The following is a 19,413-nucleotide window of genomic DNA, read 5'->3' as shown; positions in this document are numbered from 1 at the left end:
GAAGTCTGAGTCCCCATAGCTATAGGACAAGGAGCTGCGCCCCTGCTGGGGAAACGTGCTCTCTTCACTAGCCCCATTACAGTCTGAACTGGCATGATCCTCCCCAGTAAGAGTCCCCAAGTTCCTCCATTGGTTGGGTCCTGTCCTGCCTCTGCCTTGGCTGTGGGAGGCAGAAGCAGGGCCTGAGAGGGAGTAAGTCCAGGCGCTGAACAGACCTCACTGGCTGACCTCCTCTGTCCTCAAGACTATGGGCCGAAAGGGTAGTGGGTCCATGAATCTGTGGCCTCTTCCTTAGGAGACAAGCAACTGAGGCCCAGAGAGAGCCTGATCAGTCCCAGAGCTCCTGGCTGGATCAGCACAGGCCTGCCAGGTGCCTCTCCCTGCTGTTATGTGTAAAGAACTCTACTTGAATGTAAAGTCAGGGCTGCGTCTGGCCAGGGCCCTGGCATGAGATCCCAGTTCAGTGTGTGGGCCTTTTTGTGTGTGAGAGCGTGGCTCTGTTGGGTGTCTCTGTGTGGCCGTATCTTTGTAGGCTGTGCATTATTACCTGGGTGAATGCCCTTTCAGGTGCTGCTGTATCATTGTGTCTGAGACGGTACCCTGTGTGTGATAGGATGACTTTCTTTGTATGTTTTTGCCCTTGGTAGGATTCACCCTGTCCGTGAGACCCTGTCCCCGTGAGTAACTGTGCCCCTAGGCGATGGATCCCTTTCTGTACATGCCTGTGATCTTGTATCAGGTGTTAGCATCCCTGAAAGGGCACAGTGTCCCTGTGTGATTGAGCCTGTGTGTGCCTGTAACCTTGTGACGAGTGGCTGCCATTGCTTCTTTGTGGGTGACCGTCCTCATCCTGCCTGTGTGGTGATATGAAGTTGCTTAGGACACCCGGGGGGACTATTTCCGGCATGGAGTCCCCATGTGAGTCTGTGTGTGCAGGTGTGAGGGAGCCTTCAGCTCTGTCCCTCTGTGTTCTCCATGTCCATGACCTCATCCTGTCTCTGTCTCTCATCCTGGCTTCTAACAACCTTTTCACAGCTGATTCCTTTGGAGCATTTGTCAGGGCCAAGAACCCCACGCTCCCCCTGCTGCTTGATTTAATTTCTGAAATGGACGGCACATCAGGAGGGGCACCTGCAGGGCTGGCCAGAGACAGTATCAAACCGGCGCCATTTCTGAAGCTGTTGCGTGGCCGTGTGTACTGCCGTTGTGGTGTTAGTGTGACGGCCGTGGCACTGCGTGATTGTCACACGGTGTTGCTCCTGTCTCTGCATTGTGGCCTGCAGTTGTCTTCTGCTGCTGTGTGTCTCTTCTGCCCTTTCCTGTCATTGCTATCAGATTGCGTCTCCATGCTTGTTTTCAAGGCAGACAGGGCGTGATGGGGGACATGTCAGGCCACTGCTATTGTACTTGCTGTGAGGCGTCTCCCCCCTCTGTGGCTGTGCCACCCCCTGCCCCAGTGCTGAAGGGCCACACCAAGTTCATGTTTGTTCTGAACGGCTTTTGGTCAGTGTCGGTGTGTTGCCGCTGGGACCCTGATGGCCACGCCCCCCTCCCCAACGGTCAGTTTTCAGCCTCCTCCTCAGGCAGCTGGATGCAGAGTCTCTCTGTTGGGGGGGTTGTGTGGAGAGAGGGGCTTGGCATGTTTCCTGGAAGCTCCAGGTTTTTGGAAGGGAGGTTGGAAGGGGGCTCAGTGGCCGGAGCTATTTGATTGAGGGGGGGCTCAATGGCCTGAGTCTTGGACACTGGGCCTCTGATCAGGGGGAGGCCTCCATTCAGCCTCTGGTCCAGCCTCACAGCTGTGGCCTCCAAGGCCCCCAGCCACCGCCCTTCCGCCTGTTCATCCTCTGTTCGGCTGGTCCCAAGCCCCACAGACAAGTGGTCAGGGCTGGCTCCGTTTCCTGCTTCCCCCTCCTCTGGACAGGGACAGAGAGGCTCAGAGAGGGGCAAGGCAGAGAGACCGGCAGCAAGGGAGACAGACCCAGAGACACAGAGACCCTGGCCAGCGAGGGTGGCAGGCAGCGAACAGGACAGATGTTCCCGCCCAGAGAAAAGCAGTCCTGGGGAGGGGGCTCCGTGGAGGAGGGTGACTGAGGGGCTCTTGAGGGATCCCTCCCCCCTTCCCTCGAAGTCCTGGTGGTGTTAACAAGTCTAATTAAGAGGCCACTGGCCCAACTTAATTGGCTCGTTAACAGGAATTGCCTCTGAAAATCCCCCAACTCAGCGGGGTGGTTCTCTGGAGGGGAGATGTGAGCGAGTGTTAACGAGGGATCCCGCAGCCCCCCACTCTCCCTGCTGCCCCTTCCTCCCCCCCTCTCCCCTCCCACCCTCACTCCACAGATCTGGCTGGGATGAGGGAAGCATCTGTCCTTCCAGGCTCAGGGGGCAGGAGGTGGGGGTGTCTGAAGATTCCGATTCTGCATGCCTGCCCCTCTGCCGCTGCCTGCGGATCTGCCTGTCTGACTTTGTCCTGCTCGCTGCCTCCTCCACCTGGCGCTGCCTCCCGACGGGTGCTCCTTTCCACCCACCTATCTCCAGTCTCCTGGGTTCAGTCCATCACGCCTCGCTTGGCCTGGGCTGCCAGGGCCAGGGCAGGAGTTTAGTTTTAGTTCTGACAGGCTCCTCCTGGGGGCAACAGAGGAATGGACGGAGCGCTCCCTCAGTCCCAGCTCCCGCCTCACTGCAAGCAGTTTCTGCTTCACAAAGTTGACAGTTGCCAGGAGTTCCCCAGGGCTTACTTCTGCAAGGTCTGCCCGCTCTCCCCTCTGGTGCTGCCATCCAAGCCCTGGATGGCTCAGGTGGGGGCGGGGAGCTTGTGTGGGGTGGGCAGAGTTGGGGGCAGCGGAGCTCGAAGAAAGGTAAGGGAAAGACATGGGACAGAAAACCAGGAATGAGACAGAGAAGAGAGTCCAGGAGGGCCACCCCTCTGCATCACTGTAATGGCAGTGGAGGAGGCAGACCTGGAGACGTGGACCATGGTGCAGAGAGTATGATGGAGGCAGCAAGCAGGACAGGTGCTCCAGTCCAAAAATTAGTGGTCCTGGGGAGGGACGGGGCTGGGCCTGTTGACGACAAGAAGTTAGAGTCAGCTAGGCAGTGGTGGTGCACACTTTTAATCCCAGCACTCAGGGGGCAGAGGCAGGCGGATCTCTGTGAGTTCGAGTCTGGCCCTGGTCTACGGAGCGAGTTTCAGGACAGCCAGCAACACAAAGAAAGCCTTCTTGAAAAACCAAAGGGGCAGGGGGTGGGGGGAGAAGAAGAATAGAGAGGGAGGGAGGGAAGGAAGGAAAGAAGGAAGGAAGGAAGGAGTCTCGTAGTTAGGGTCATTGGTCATAGGGGTCAGGAAACTTTGTAAAGGTGCAGAGACTAAAGAGGAACTGAATTTTCACTGAGAATAGATGCTTCCAAATGCCACACAGCACCCCCTTCCCTCACCCCACAGAGAGAGCCTCTCATGTGCTTTCCAAAGCGAAGACACTCACATACTTGCACAGCCACACGGGCCGCCGTCTCCAGTGACAACCCCCCCCCCCCCCCCCCGGGCCCTCCAGTCTCACCTGTCCATGTTCACCTGCGGTTGCCAGGCAAGACTCTGACCTGTGACTTTTGTTCATACCCTCCCTGGCCCCACAGAGGCACCGCATGTGCAGTATGAGCGCCTGGGCTCAGATGTGATGCTGCCCTGTGGGACAGCAAACTGGGATGCAGCTGTGACGTGGAGGGTAAACGGGACAGACCTGGCCCCTGACCTGCTCAATGGCTCTCAGCTGGTACTACGAAGCCTAGAACTGGGCCACAGCGGCCTGTATGCCTGTTTCCACCGCGACTCCTGGCATCTGCGCCACCAAGTCCTTCTACATGTGGGCTGTAAGTATTCCCCTGGACCGTGACCTCTTACTGGAGGGTTGACCTTCCTGTTGGGAGGGAAGGAAAGAGGCTGCGGCCTGAGCCTTGCTTTCTCGCCCTACCTAACCTGTTCTTCTGACCTCTGAGTTTCATCTTGCTCAATGAGTCCAAACCCTGGTCACTTTACCTATTTATCCTACAGATATATCAGAAGGTCTTTTAGTCCTGATGTCCTTTTGTCCCCTATGACACAGTGGGCAGAGGAGGGCTGGCAGGGCTTGATGGGTAGAAAGGGATCCTAGGGTCACAGCTCCGAGCTGGAGTGGCCTCACCATGTCTGCTCCCACAGGAGACAGTCAATGGCTGGAGAGAAGGAAATAGGACATGAGGTTATTAGACGTGGGAGCAGTCTGGGAGGCCCCAGGGAAGGAAAAAGGGTTCATACAGTGGGAGACACATGGAGACTCCAGATTTAGGAGATATATGGAAACAGACTTCCTTTCTTTTTTCTTTTTCTTTTCCTTTTTCTTTTTCTTTGTAGTTTTGCTATTGTCCTTTCTTTATTTGAGACAGGGTCTAACTATGCCACCCTGGCTGGCCTAGAACTAACAAAGTAGAGACCAAGCTGCCCCCGAACTCACAGAGATCTGCTGGCCTTTGCCTGTTGGGTGCTGTGATGAAAGGCGTGCCCCGCCACTGCCCAGCTGGAAACGTCATTTCTGACTGAGTGCTGACGAGGCCTCAGAGTCATGTGGGTTGATGACAGTGGAGACGGGGGACTAAGGGAGGTGACACAGTACAGATCATGGTCAGGTTCAGGCGGTGAAGAGAAGCACGTTGGAGAGAGGAGGCAAGGGCGATAGGGATGCCGGGGACACGATGAGGACCTGGGACCAGAGAACGGAGTTGAAGAAGTAGGGATGTTGCGCCCACAGGAACTGGTGATGGGTTGGAGGTGGGAACGGCTGGCGAGTTGAGGGTAGGAAGGTGGAGAGGGCTGGTGGTATGGTCACTGTGACACGTGACAGGGAGGAACAGGAGGAAAGTGTGCTCTGTTTGGATAGTGGCTGGACCTGGGTCTCTCTAGAGTCAGATGGAAAATGAGAATCTAAAGACAAGCATTTTATTTTGCACATGATGGAAACCCCTTGAAGAGTGGGAAAGAGATACAGAAAAGGGAAGTAAGTTATTTAATAAAAAAATAGTTATTAGGAAGATGAAATGGCTCAGCAGATAAACCCTGTGTCTCCCGATTCTTGCAACCTGTCTTCTGATCTCCATACATACATGCCATGGCACAAATGCGCATTCCCCCCACACTAAATGTAATAATTAAAAACAAAAAGGAAGGCCGGGCGGTGGTGGCGCACGCCTTTAATCCCAGCACTTAGGAGGAAGAGTCAGGCGGATCTCTGTGGGTTCGAGGCCAGCCTGGTCTACAGAGTGAGATCCAGGACAGACACCAAAGCTACACAGAGAAACCCTGTCTTGAAAAAAACAAAAACAAAAAGGACAAGTTATTAGTGGGCATGATGACACATACTTGCAATCCCAACACTCAGGAGGCAGAAGCAGGAGAACTGCAAGTTTAAGGCCAGCCTGATCCATCCAGTGATACCTGTCAAAAAAGGGAGGGGGGGTTACCAGAGTGCTTGTTGTCTCTTGGTGATAAGAGTCACTCAGGGTGTAGAACGGAAGAGGCCCCTCAGAGTTGTCCTCCTGAGGGGTAAGGGCACTAGAATTTTTAAAAAGATTTATTATTACTATTTTATGTGCATTGGTGTTTTGCCTGCAGGTATGTCCATGTGAGGGAGCCTGATCCCCTAGAATGGAGTTACAGATAGTTCTGAGCTGCCATGTGGGTGCTGGGTCCTCTGGAAGAGCTGCCAATGCTCTTAACCTCTAAGCCAGCTCTCTAGTCCAGGGATTGGAATATTTAACCCTCTCCTGCCATCAGTGATGGAAGATTCTCCTGCAGGAGTGTGTGTCTGAGTGTTTTGATTACCCAGCACTTTGGCCCAGGGCTTTGATTCTCCTGCAGGAGTGTGTGTTTGAGTGTTTTGATTACCCAGCACTTTGGCCCAGTGCTTTGATGACCAGAGAAGTCTCTCCAGAAAATAGTGGCAGAAGTTGGCAATGGTGTAGGAGAGATCTGCAAGTCTGTAGACATCTGCTAAGATGTTAGGTGACGGTTCTCCCAGGGTAAGGCGGGGGGGGGGGGGGGGGGGGGAGGGGGCTACCTAGAACTGGTCCAGAGTAAAGGCCAGTGGATCTAAGGGTCCGGGGTTCAGGGACAGGTGTCTACTAGAGATAGAAATGTAGGGGTTGTCATCTACAGCAAGGAGGTGATGAAATGGGTAAGGAAGTGTAGAAGACTCGGAATTGAACCTTGAAGACCATCAGTGTGTAAGGGGTTGATGGAAGAAGGAGCCAGCAGCAAGGCAGACGGAAGAACAGAGGAGTGGTTTGGAGAAGGAATGAAGGAAGGCAGCGTGATGAGGTCATCAGCCGAGGGGCAGGTGTGCAGGTGCCCGGCGCTTGGCCAACAGAGGGATGGCTTAGGAAGTCCTCCATCTTTTCTCCTGAGCTAAAGATTCAAGCTTCCTTGGCCTCATCACATTTGGATTTAATTTACCCCATAGCCGAAAGATTAAAGTTCTTTTTATTCCCTGGAAGCTACCTGGGAGCAGGCCCTTGCCCATTGTCTGGTGACCAGCATGGACGACCATGAAAAACATTACGCTGAAAAGTTGCTTAGGACCGCCCACAAAAAATACCCACACCAGGGCTGAATGAGGTGTGAAAATACAGTAGTGGAGATGTCCTTTCCCATGGAAAAGCCTTTCCTTTTTCGAGACAGGGGTTTCTCTGTGTAGCCCTGGCTGTTTTGAAACTAGCTCTGTAGCCCAGGCTGGCCTCGAACTCACAGAGCCACCTGCCTCTGCCTCCAGGGTGCTGGGATTTGAAAGGAAAAGTGTCGGCTCAGGAACCCCAAGACCAAGTTCTCAGCACAGAGGAGATTGATTTACCCCAGAGGGACAGAGGGCAGGGATAAGAGACAAAGACAGGAGATAGAGGATGAGGGAGAAGGGGGAGGGACCTTTGTTTCAGGGGGACAACAAAGGACTGCTTCTGGATAGAGAAGAGACAGATGTGGCACATGGGAAAATGGCGGTTTATAAAGGTGCAAGGAGAACCCTGTGTTAGGATGAGGTGTTTAATTTTAATTGGGCATGTTAATTAGGTGAGCCAACGGGGGCTTCTGATTCTTGGACTTCAGTACTTTGACAGCTGGACCTCGGTAGTCAGTCTCAGGAGGAAGGATTGCCCAAATGAGGGAATGGACCTTGGTGGCTAGCTTTGGGAATGTGATCTAACAGTTTTCAGCAAGGCGGAGGGGATGGGGGAGAAGGGCAAGGTCTGCCAGAGCTCCACATGCTCGAGTGAGCTAGAGTCCCTTCAGGATTAAAGGTGTGTGCCACTACTGCCCAGCTGGAAAGAAACCTTTTCAAACTGAGATGAAGAGATGGCATTCAGGCTGTTTTAAATGTGAGCCAAAGATGGAGTGACCCCTGTTGTCTTTATGGAGAAATGCAGGACCAGCTTAGTCAAATCCTCCTTGGCTTAGCACCTGGTAACCGTGGAAACCAGATTAGCTCCAGGCTAAAGCGGCTGTTGTTGGAGTTCTGTAGAAAGATGAGACCATCTCTTCAGTTACCTGCTCTCCTGATTTCTGAGTTTGCGCACCCCCAAGTGATGAATAAGGCAGGTGGTAATAGCTGGTGTCTGGTAGCCCTTAACCCAGTTTCTGGTGCTGTGATCTTTGAGAGGCCTTCGGAGGAGAATTGAGTTTTGAAGTAACATCGACAGTCCTTACCAACAGGACATGGCCACTGCATCTCTATTGTGACCAGAGTCCAGACCATTTAGATACAGCTCACTATACTTACTCCCTTGATCTTGCCCCTCAGGGAAGGGCAGGACATGAACTGGCTGTAACATCTGTAACAGGTACTTACCTCTTGCTGCCTTATTTCCGTCTAAAGATCTGGTTAGAGGAACAGGGGATATTAATCACAATCTTCTCGGTCACTTTATGAAGTAACAAGAGACGGGGCTTGACAACACTCAATACCCAAGTATTATTCTTGCCAGCTTCCCAAGGGCATGGCGACATTACCTGTGGTTTGTGGGTCCTTCAGACTGAGAATTATTACTTAATGTTTATCCTAAACACATGCAATCTTTATTTCCAAGTTTCCAAAGGAACTTGGCCATAGTGATATTCTGGTGGGAGACTCCTTAACCAGGCTGCTCAATCCTACTGCCTTCTCCTGCCCATCACCTTCCATCAGGTGAATCCTCACACAGCAGCAATGCAGCGCCTACTGATGTGTTAGGAAACGGGATCACAATGTTCCTTTGACTAGCATCCGTTTTTTGTTTACTGGACACTGCTATCATTCCGATCTTAAGCTAAAACAAACCAGAGATTAAAATAATTTTTAAATGGACAGTTTCTTGTTCAACTCCTCCCACCAAGAATCATCAGATAGAGGCTCCTGGTCCAGCACTGCTGCCCTCAGCTCTGTTTGGCTAGGAAGAAAAGAGTAGCTCACAAGACTGTGGTTAAAGATGTCAAGGAGAGGTGAGTGGGAGGCAGGAGGAGGTGTTCAAGAGTCCAGAACTTGGGGTACCTCAAGAGATCCCACAAGCAAAGGTTAAGACAGGCCATGAGCCTTGAATGCCAGGCAGGAGGAGTGTGGGTGTGGTGTGGGCAGGGCTGCAGCGGAAGGGTCAGTGCGCCCCACCCTGGCCTGATCTGGCCTGGCTCAGGGTGTGGGCAGCCTGCCTCTCCTCCTCTCTAGGCCAGCGGGCAGGCCTCATGCGTGCTGGGGGCTCCAGCCCAGGCGGGCTGGCTAGATGAGAGGAAAAACATGCGGTTTGGTGGGCTGGACATGGAAAAACAAGCCAATTAGGAGGAAAACAAACAAACCCCAGGCCAGCAGAGGCACACGCACACGGCCCTGTATGGGACTCAGACACTGTCCCAGCTGACACAGTCACTCAGGCATCTTAGAAACCCCCACAAGGGGAAACGCAGGCTGCCTGGGCATCTGAGAGCATGCTGCATACCCAGGTCTGACACTGTCATGTACGTATAGGAGTTTGCTCCAACACCCCTGGTATACTCACTCTCACACCAGGTCAGCCCATTTGTAGACATGCTGGGAATTCAGGGTTTCATCCATGGTTTGAAAAGCACACCCAGAGCCAGATGTGGGGGCACGCACCTTTAATCCCAGCACTCAGAAGGCAGAGGCCAGCAGATCTCTATGAGTTTGAGGCCAGCCTGGTCTACATAGTAAGTTGTAGGCTAGTTAGGGTTACCTGAGACCCTGTCTCAAGGGGGAAAAAAAAGCTCCATCACAGATACAGTGTAGCTGGCTGGCTGCATGTTTCATTAACAGTGACACATGGGAGGACATAAGACACCAAGCCTTGCCCTCACAGGCACCAGGCAGCCTCACCCCACGTCACACAGTCATCCAGCTTGTCCCACACAGCCTCCACTTTTACACGACCTGGAGTCGCCCATGAAGCCACCTCACAGCCACGGTGACTTCCAACAGTTCTCCGAGCTCACAGCACACTCAACGCCAGGGCCTCCCAATCCCACACTGTCCCACGGCCTCACACTTGGTCTCTCGCGGCACCCCCATCTCCGCCCACCCGGCCCCTCAGCTGGGCTCCAGCTGCAGCAACTCACTCCTTCCTTTTCTTCCTTTTCTTTGTTTTTCTTTCCTCCTTTCCCCTCTGAGAAACCTGGTCCCTGTCAGGGGACCCAAACCCTCCTCTTCTCAGGGCCCTGGGCCAGGCAGGAATAGCCAGATGACAGCCAAACCCCTGCTTGGCCCCTACCCACTGTGACCTGCCCATTCAGAGAGGGGAGCTGGTTTGAGGGGGAGGTTTGAAAGGGGACGAGTCTGAAGGGGAGCGGGGAAGGAAAGGGGTGGAGATACATCGGCCTGTCCAGGGGAGGGGGCTGTGAGTCCAGGGCCAGGGCCTGCTCTGCCCTCCACACCCCAGGCAGGCATCAGGGGGCTGACTCTGCAGCTTCACCCGCAATGCTCTTCTCCTTTGAAGCTGGGGGGGAGGGGGGGTAGCAGCGGAGCGGGGAGTGGAGGTTTCTCGGCGACCTCGGAATGTCCTTTCCTCCTAGAGCGGCTGCCAACTCTGGCCTGGCCCACAGGCCCCCAGAAGGCACTTCCTGTGTCCTTGGCCACCCCCACCCCACCCCCATACAGCACTCTATACCCATGGGGTAGACAGGGCAGGAACACCACAGGCACACAGGATGACAGGAAACCCACATAAGATGGGCAGGTTCCCGGGAAGGATGACAGTGGTGGGCAGATGCGAGGCAGCCCCTGTGTGCTCTCCCTGACGCTGGGGAAGGGCTACTCTGCCCACAGTGTCTCCACCTGCTGCAGGGAGGCTCTCCTGGTCCTCCTTCTGCCCCTCAGCTCTTGCTGCAGAGCCGGGTTTGCACTCTGGGGCATGTGTCCCGGGCTCCGCCACATCATCACACAAATTTCACATACTAGATGTGTGCATCTAGAAGTCACCGTTAGTCATGTACACTGTGGAAACCTCAGTTCCCCGAGGTCGCCACAGCCACTCTACAAGTGTAGACATGGACTCCCCTTCACTGTCCCTGGCTTGTTCAGTTACCCCCTCCCATTTCCTGTCCACCTGTCAGGCAGGGGTGGGGAGGGGAGAGGCACAGAAGGGAGGTGTCAGTGTCCCTGGAGCCGCAGACAGACATTCCTTGCCTGGGTCAGATCACAGAAGCTGCCTCCTTCCAGGAACTTGAGCTGCCTGTCCTCACGCCTTGCCCAGTGCCTGAAGGTGGGACAGCTGGGCTAAATGCTCACAGCAGCAAACAGCACAGTTAGACAACAGAAAGAACTTACCAAATGTAGTCATGTAGGTGAGTAATACCTTTCTGAGAGAAATTTCAGTTCCAGTTTTCTGTGCGACCTCAGGCAAAACAGTATCCCCCTCTGGGTCTCCTTATTCCACATTGAAGGGAGCCACTGATCATGTCATAGCCTTTCTTAAGGTGGCAGAGCACTTGGAGGCTGGAGCCAGGAGCCAGGGGGAAACACACCAATGGACAGCTGCTTTCTTCCAGCAGACACTTTGCTCACATAAATATTCACATATGGTTGTGCATGGATGACATGACCAAGAGCTGCATAGATGCTTTATGTTACCAGTCACTCCTTCACGTCAGAGACATGTGTGGCCCAATACACAGATACATGCAGATTTGTACACATGTGGATGTGCTCATGCCTCTCCGGTTTGTACTCCTGTGTGGCTACCAGGCCCGCACTTCTATCAGTTGGCCCGCGGGGGAGGGCTCTCTTCTCCAAAGGTGTGCAGGTCACCTTAGCAGGTAGAGAGGACCACTTGGCTCCCTCCAGTGTCTATGGCATCTCTTTGGACGTGGGTACATTTGTGATAGGAGACATGGGCAAGGACAGTTCCCTGAGACATCATCTTGGTGCTGTGATCGATGAGCTGGGACTCACAGCTCCCTCCTCCTCACCACCCCACCTCCCTGTCGTGTCGTCCCCCCCCTCCCCGCCCCCCCCCCCCCCCCCCCGCCATCCAGTTCCTGCCTCCATTGAGCAGGTGTGGGGGGAGGAATCCTCCACACAGCCTTGTTTTTCTTTAATTAAACATCTGGCTCTCTGTGGCCTGGGAAGCCTCAGACCCTCGCTGACAGCACCCCCCCCCCCACCTTTGGCATCGATGATAGGTAAGGGGGGAGTGCTGGGGCCCTGGGGGCCCACCTGTCCCCAAACTAGTACAGGGGACTGGAGGCTTCAAGAAGGCCCTGACCTCCCTATCCTCACCCCCAGTGCCGCCGCGGGAGCCTGTGCTCAGCTGCCGCTCCAACACTTACCCCAAGGGCTTCTACTGCAGCTGGCATCTGCCCACCCCTACCTACATCCCCAATACCTTCAATGTGACTGTGCTGTGAGTAACTGCGCGCTTGACCCGGTTCCAGCCCTGACCTTTGACCTCCCCCTCTCCTCATTCACGTCCTGAGTCCAAGACCCCGGCCCAGCCTTGGGCTTGACCTTCCCCCAGCCTGCCCCAACCTGACCCCCCCGATGTTGGTAACAGTACCTGGGCCTCCTTCCCTTCCAGGCACGGCTCCAAAATTATGGTCTGTGAGAAGGACCCAGCCCTCAAGAACCGCTGCCACATCCGCTACATGCACCTGTTCTCCACCATCAAGTACAAGGTCTCCATAAGTGTCAGCAATGCCTTGGGTCACAACACCACGGCTATTACCTTCGACGAGTTCACCATTGGTGCGTGTGGTAGTGATGGTGGGGGGAACCGCGGCCTGCTCTGGGAGTGTGAAAGCGTGTCCGAGGTGTGTGTACCTGCGCCTTGGTGGGGATGTTCACGTGTGTGCACCATGGCACAAACATGCCTTCATGTACACCTGTGATCGCACAAGTGGACATCCTTACCTGCAGGGCAGAGACTTCTCCAGTAGTTCTTTTCATTGTCTCTTTGGCTCAAAGAACATGCAACAGGGGGAAAGGGGGCTGAGCTGGGCCAGACTCCTGCGCAGCTGCAGGCCCCCCCCTCCATGCTAATGGCTTCCTTACGGTCTGTGATAAATGAGGTGTCAGAACAGGAGACAGGAGTAGGGAGAGAGACTGCCCTCACCCCACCCCTTATCCCATCCAGACCCTCTGCCTGCCCTTGCCATACTCCAGACAGGCTCTGCCGCTCCTACCCCATCCCATCCCATCCAGACCCTTTATTTGTCTCTGAGACAGTCTCTCGCCTTCCTCTACTCCATCTTCCCTGCAAGCCTCACAGCTGGCTCTTCCGTCAGTTTATTTCAATATGAGCTGGGCCCTGAGATGCCGCTACCATCAGATCCACAGCTTACCTCTAACGCAAAGAACATCTTCAAATCTAGACTCAAATGAGGGTATCCAGTCCCCATGTAGAACTGAAAAGACCCGAGGGGAAGCCAGCAGGGGCAGTGCGTGATACTGATGGAAGAGAGGTGGTCTGGGTGGTCATAGGGGTGATGTGTCGGCTTCGTCTTTGGCGTGCTGGACAGCGTGAGAAAGGAGTTGTGATGGAGGTTGGTTGAAATTTAGGATGTTGCTACCAAGAGCTGGTGACTGACTGTAGTGACGGCCAAGGGTGACGATGGGGAGGTCAGAGCTGGTGACTCATTAGGTGGTTGTTCATTGTAGTTGCCGGAGCTGACAACGGGAAAGAGAGATGGTAGCTGTGGTCATGTCAATTGTTGGCAACAGAGATGGCTGATCAGTAGCTGGAGTTGACAGTGTGAGGTTCTTCCCAGAGATTAGCACACTAATGAAACAAATGTCTCCTTAATAGTGAAGCCTGATCCTCCAGAAAATGTGGTAGCTCGGCCGGTGCCCAGCAACCCTCGTCGACTGGAGGTGACATGGCAGACGCCCTCAACCTGGCCTGACCCTGAATCCTTCCCTCTCAAGTTCTTTCTGCGCTACCGGCCTCTCATCCTGGACCAATGGCAGCATGTGAGTGCCCTGCCTTGCCCAGATCCTGATGCCTGAGTGTAGAGTTCTGTGAGAGAGGAAACTGTGCCCCAGGTAGTATCAGCACCAGAGGGGGACCCGGTGGCAGAGGCTTGCCACGGGGAGAAAGGGATCAGGTATGCTTGGGAAGATGCATGGAGCTGAGGGAGGCATCCTCATCGGAACATGTCTTTGAGGGTAGTGGAGGGAAGTGCTGGGAGGGAGGTGAAGGGTTTCCTATCCTATTCCTAATGATCCCTACTCCTAGCCTTGACTGTCAGCCCTGATCAGGGAACTCCTATCACACACTGGGTCCGTGATGGACCCAAAGAACAGGATGGCCCCACCCTCAAAGATTTGCAGATGGGCCCAAGGGGTTAGGACCAGACATTGCCGTCAAGTTTGGTCTAGGGGGTGAGTTTAGATTCTAATGACTATTCAGGCTCCAAAGTTAGGCCTGGTTTAAAGGTAACTTTAAGGCTATAGGTCAGGTAGTGGCCTGGACTGGGAACCAAACAGTGGACAGGGTCAGCGTGGGGCAAGGCTATGGTCTGGCAGGGTCAGCGTGGGGCAAGGCTATGGTCTGTCTATCGATTGAGCTGTGATGGAGATCTCTAGGAACAGCCAGGGATTGAAGACTTCTGGGTATTCTCATATTGAGAGCCCAGGGCCTATTAGGCTGTGGGCACTCTGGGTGGCCCTTGAGCTCTGGGCTAGGACTAGAATTGGGAGTGTTCCATGAGGCAAGCCAGTCTGTCTACTGGGGGTCAACTTGAACCCCCACCAGGCTCCAGTGCCATCTCCTTATGCCCTTCTCCTGTCTGGCCTTTAAAGCATGTAATTTGATTCCTAGGTGCCTGTCCTGGTTGTAGGCCTGGCCCCCACAAAGGCTACTCACACTCTCACGTGTTCCCTGACAGAGTCCGGAGTCCCTCCCGCCTGGCCAGCTGCCCGCGCCTAATGCATTGCTAATAACCAGGGTCTGGTTTCACAAGCCCCCTCCCCCGCTAACGAGCTACAGGCAGCAGCCTTGCGTGTTGCAGCGCACACGCCTTGCAGTGGACCTGGCGTACTGCCCCCCCCCCCACCCCCCCCACAGGAACATGCAGGCATACACACACACACACACACACACACACACACACACACACACACGGCTCCCAGCAGGAACCATGCTGCATCTGTGTACAGGACCAACATGCCAAGGGCCATACATTGGCCTATACTATGAGCAGGACCCGCCTCTACTCTGAGAATAGGCGCGTCCAGAGACACGTTGTTCCTCATTCCATGTCTCATAGGCCTCGGGGACAGATTAGATTTGGGGCTCTTTTCAACTTGAATTTTGTATAGAATATCTTCCCTGTCCTTGATTTTGGAGAGTAACAGGTGTAGGCTGCAAGAGGAGAGCAGAGAAAACATGGGTTGGATTTTCAGGGAAACCATAGACTAGGAATATGTAAATAAGAATAGGCCCAGGTGGTATGGCAGAAGCTGTCTCGGCATGGGCAAGGGTAAAGCAAGGACCAGAGCCCAGCGTGGGTACCTTTGTCACATGCTCTGGCCCTAACTCGGCCTAACTCAGTGTCTGACATCCGCAGCTGACTGAGTAGAGGGCTTCAAGGCCAGTGGGTGCCAGTGAGAACGCCTGTTCATTGAAGAGCCCTTCTCTTAAGGATTAATGACAACCTGGCATGGACGCCCCAGGCCTGGGATTGTCGCTGCCCAGAGATCATTGGCGAGAAGCACAATGTCATGAGTACCCCAGTGATCCACTCCCCTGGGCTCTCTCCTTTGTCTTCGGGGAAAGATATGTGGTCTTCTGTAGGCCAAGAAGGAGGGAGAGGTGAGCTAATCAGCCAGAGGAAATCTTTATAGACAGAGGAGAGTGAGATCCAGAGTTGGGACTGGAGCCTCACCTCCATGAGAGGAAGGCTTTTAGTGTCCATCCATACTCTGGGCCTGGGAATAGGCTCAAGTGTATTTCAGAATGACCCTGACCTTTACCTGGGGCTCCAGCATCAGGACCACAGGGCCTGACAGCACATGGATGAGTGTACACACACACACACACACACACACACACACACACACACACACACATATGCAAGCGTATCACAGACTAGCATTTCAGGTGGCCTAGACCTTATTTTTCTGTGGTGAAGGTTGAAACGGGAACCAAAAAGGCCTTAAAGCCAGACATGGCCCAGAGCAGCCCCCCTCTTCACCCCCGCCGGCTGCCCCTGTTTACGAGGAGGCTTAATGAGGCAGCGGGTGCCGCTGAGATGAAGCAGAGCTCAGCCTGGGTCTGGGAGGGGCGCCGGACAGGCAGGCCGCCCTGGAGAATCGAGGGGAGACCAGAAGGATGAGGCCAGCGAACTGGGAGGGGGGGCTTGATGCCATTCCTCCAGGAGGAAATGGAACGGCAGTCCCATCACCCTGGGGACTGTCTCCACCCCTTCCTACTTCAAGCAGAGTGATACCACATGGAAACCTTCCTGGGAGAGGCCCTACTGGGGCTAGGTGGTGGGTGCGCTGGCTCTGGGCTGAAACCCACAGTGACAGTGTCAGTTGAAGTGTAATTGGTACTCTCCTCGTGGCTTAGTCCTCATTATAACTCGAAGGCAGATACTGTCGTTAATAGCAGTTTATAGATAGGGACGCAAAGTCGATGGAGGCTAAGCAGCTTGGTCTCCAAGTTAGCAAGAGATGGAGCCAAGATAGTATCTTAGGCATCTCTCCAGCGTGGGTGCTTGTGGCCTTTCCTCCATGGCTTCCTGAGAGGAGGTAGCCTACCACCACGCTGCCCCCATTAGTCTTCCCCTTGGCACGACAGCATCATGGCTACTGAGCAGAGTCACTCTGGGAGCCCTTCCAGCCCCCTTCATGCCTGAGGCCCCTCCTCTAGGTCTTCTTCCTGATGGCTTTACTCTCCTATAAAAAGGGAAGGTCGCGCTCATTGTGGCCCCTCTCCCCACAGGAAGCCCTCACTCCCTCCAGGGGTGCATCCATGTCCCTCTCCCAAGATGCATCTTTGCTTCCCTCGGGGTCACCTCACCTGTGACCCCAAAGGTGTCTCTTCTCACCCCGTCCCATGACTGGCTTTGCAGGTGGAGCTGTCAGATGGTACAGCACATACCATCACCGATGCCTATGCTGGCAAGGAGTACATCATCCAGGTGGCAGCCAAGGACAATGAGATTGGAACATGGAGTGACTGGAGCGTGGCTGCTCACGCCACACCCTGGACGGAGGAACCACGACATCTCACGACGGAAGCCCAGGCCCCCGGTGAGCCTGCCTGCCTCACCCTCATTGACTGTCACAGACCCACCCATCTGCCCGACACCTGTGTTCCCGGTTCTTGCTCTCGAGATGTCCTTGGTAGGGATGACTGGGTGCAGGGGTCACCTGTGAGCCTTGGGGAGCAGGATGGGAGAGGCAACACTAATCTGATCAGGAAGCAGGAACAGTGTGCCTCAGGAAACCCCAGCTCTGGGTGAGACTCAGTCCTGGCCCTGCCCTGAGTTTCCCCCATGCTCCCCAGAGACCACGACCAGCACCACCAGCTCACTGGCACCCCCACCTACCACGAAGATCTGTGACCCTGGAGAGCTAGGCAGCGGCGGGGGACCCTCGATACCCTTCTTGACCAGTGTCCCCATCACTCTGGCCCTGGCTGCCGCTGCTGCCACAGCCAACAATCTCCTGATCTGGTAGGTTGAGTGAAGCCGGGCAGCAAGGGGAGGGAGGGAGGGAGGGCCTTAAGAACCTCCATCCCAGCCTCCACCCTCACAGCCCCACCTCCCCCGGCCTATCTCCCCAGAGCCGGGCATCCTATGAGGACGTGCCAGAGCACCTGCAGAGGAGCAGGAGGCCGGAGCTGAGCCTGCAGACCCCGGTTTCTATTTTGCACACGGGCAGGAGGACCTTCTGCATTCTCTTCAGACACAATTTGTAGAGACCCCGGCAGGCCCGGGCCTGCCGTACCCTAGCCCCCACCACACCAAGCCGGCCCTCCTTTCTATCCAGGGAGGACCATGCAGCTAACCCACCCACCAAAGACCCCTCTCATCTTATCCCCCTCGGGCTGGACCCTCCAACGCCAGCGACTCCCAGGAGCCCTTGGGGGACCTGAGGGGAGCCCCCATAGCCACAGTTTTCTCCTCCTGCCCCAGCCTCCTGTCTGTCCCAGGGTCTCTGTTGCCACCATCAGATTATAAGCTCCTGACACTGGGGGGGGGCCCAGCCATCCCCCCCTCCCCGGTGGCCACACTTTTCAGCCTCTCCACCTCTGCCCCTGTTTTGTACGATTCTCCATTGACCCTTCCTGCCCCCAGTATTTAATGTCCTGTCGATCCCTTCTAGTCTGACTCAATGGTAACTTGCTGTATTTGAATTTTTTATAGATGTATATACAGGGGTGGGAGGGGTAGGGAGTTCTCATTAAACGTCACCATTTCATGAGACCTTGGAACAGAACCACTTTGGGAGGGAAGCCCTCTTCTGAGGACCTCGCCCTGCAGGCGTGGAAGAAGAGAGAAAGCAGGTTGGGGAAGATGGACCAAGGTTCGGCCTCCAGGCCATGGTTCCTTACGGATGATGGGCTCCACTTCAGGGGTTGGGTTTCCCTGCAGCCAAGGGCAGACTTGCGGGAGATGGACCCACGCTGGGTACCAGTCCCTTGGAGAAGCCGCTGAAGTTCTGGCCGGCTGTTTGTGAATCACCCCCAGAGCTACCTTCTAGGAGGGCCCAAGGCAAGGGGGGCATAGTCCAGATGGACCAGCAGGTATTCAGCCAGGCCACAGAGGTTCAGAACACAGTGTCCTGGGCCTGGCCAAGCAGGAAGGCAGCCTGAAGGCAGAGACTTCTTAGAGCATGGATAGGGATTGGACCTGGGCTTCAGAAGTGGACTTATATAGGGTTAAGTCTCAGATTATATAGATAGTGGTTAGGGTGAATTTAGGGGGATCTGGACTTTTAAAGTCCCTAAACAGATCTAAGTTCCCTCTGACTTCTCCTGGTTGTCCCATACGCGTTCAAGGTCCAATTCCAGCCAGATGTGGTGGCATATTCTTCTAAATCCAGCACCCAGGAGGCAGAGGCAAGAAGACCTCTGTGAGTTTGAAGTTAGCCTGGTCTACATGGTGAGTTCCAGGACAGCCAGGGCTATGTAGCAAGAGGCCACATTTCTCTCAGAGAAGCCACCTTACCAGAGCTCCTTTGCTGGAAATGCCCAGGGCTAGAGTCAAGTCAACAGACTTCTGCAGAAGGGTGGGAAGAGCCAGAGTCTTAGCCTGGAAGCCAGGCTGTTGTGTGTGCATAGAAAAAAGTGGGATGTGGTCAAAGCCACATACACCAGAGTGTCCATCCGTCAGCCCTAGTCCACACTCCCCTTAGCAGGTGCTAGATACCACCAAGAATCCCCCTGGGCACTGCAGCCCTTTCTCCTCAGACCGGGCACTTTTCACCAACCTTTGCAGGCCCACACGGGACCATGCCTTAGGAGAGAGATCACAGACCCAGAGCATTGGTGCATCAGGCCTAGACAAGATCCAGACTGAGTTAGTCCCAGCGGAGGGTCTACAGAGCGAAGGAGGTTGGCCGTCCCCCAGGCTAGAAGGGAAAGATTGTTTCAGGTAGAGACTTGTGGATGGAAAAGACCCAACACAGGGCAACCTGTGGCTTTTCTGTTTGTTTGTTTTCAAGACAGGTCCTCACTATGCAGCTCTGGGTGCTCTAGAATTCACTTATGTAGACCAGGCTAGCCTCAAACTTGCAGAGATTCACCTGTCAGTGCCTCCCAAATGCTGGGAATAAAGGCATACGCCGCTATACCCAGATAACCTGTGGCTTTTCAAACAATGGGAACTGTGCCTCCTTAGGCACAGAAAGAGACTCCTAGAGCGGACATCCTAAGAAGTAGCTGTGGACCTGCATCTGTACCCTGAACTCT

General features: G+C 54.6%; 1 protein-coding gene across 5 annotated transcripts in view; it reads left to right on the top strand.

Moving 5' to 3' along the window:
- Cntfr (ciliary neurotrophic factor receptor) overlaps positions 1-17,926 on the top strand; it is a 39,232-nt gene extending 21,306 nt beyond the window's left edge. For 4 of the 5 annotated variants that reach the window (XM_036178070.1, XM_036178067.1, XM_036178066.1 and 1 more), the window contains 7 exons: positions 3,631-3,864; positions 11,778-11,895; positions 12,070-12,236; positions 13,297-13,460; positions 16,568-16,748; positions 17,005-17,173; positions 17,284-17,926. In XM_036178070.1, the coding sequence (XP_036033963.1) occupies positions 3,672-3,864; positions 11,778-11,895; positions 12,070-12,236; positions 13,297-13,460; positions 16,568-16,748; positions 17,005-17,173; position 17,284 (993 nt within the window). In that variant the 5' untranslated portion in view covers positions 3,631-3,671 and the 3' untranslated portion in view covers positions 17,285-17,926. Of the gene's footprint in view, positions 1-3,630; positions 3,865-11,777; positions 11,896-12,069; positions 12,237-13,296; positions 13,461-16,567; positions 16,749-17,004; positions 17,174-17,283 lie in introns of those variants that run through there. The other variant, XM_036178069.1, reaches the window with a different exon arrangement.
- The last annotated feature ends 1,487 nt before the right edge of the window (positions 17,927-19,413 follow it).

The sequence above is a fragment of the Onychomys torridus genome, chromosome 2, assembly GCF_903995425.1.
Source record: "Onychomys torridus chromosome 2, mOncTor1.1, whole genome shotgun sequence".
Lineage (NCBI taxonomy): Eukaryota > Metazoa > Chordata > Mammalia > Rodentia > Cricetidae > Onychomys > Onychomys torridus.
The sequence above is the reverse complement of the archived record's forward strand: the minus strand, read 5'-3'. Positions and strand labels throughout refer to the sequence as shown.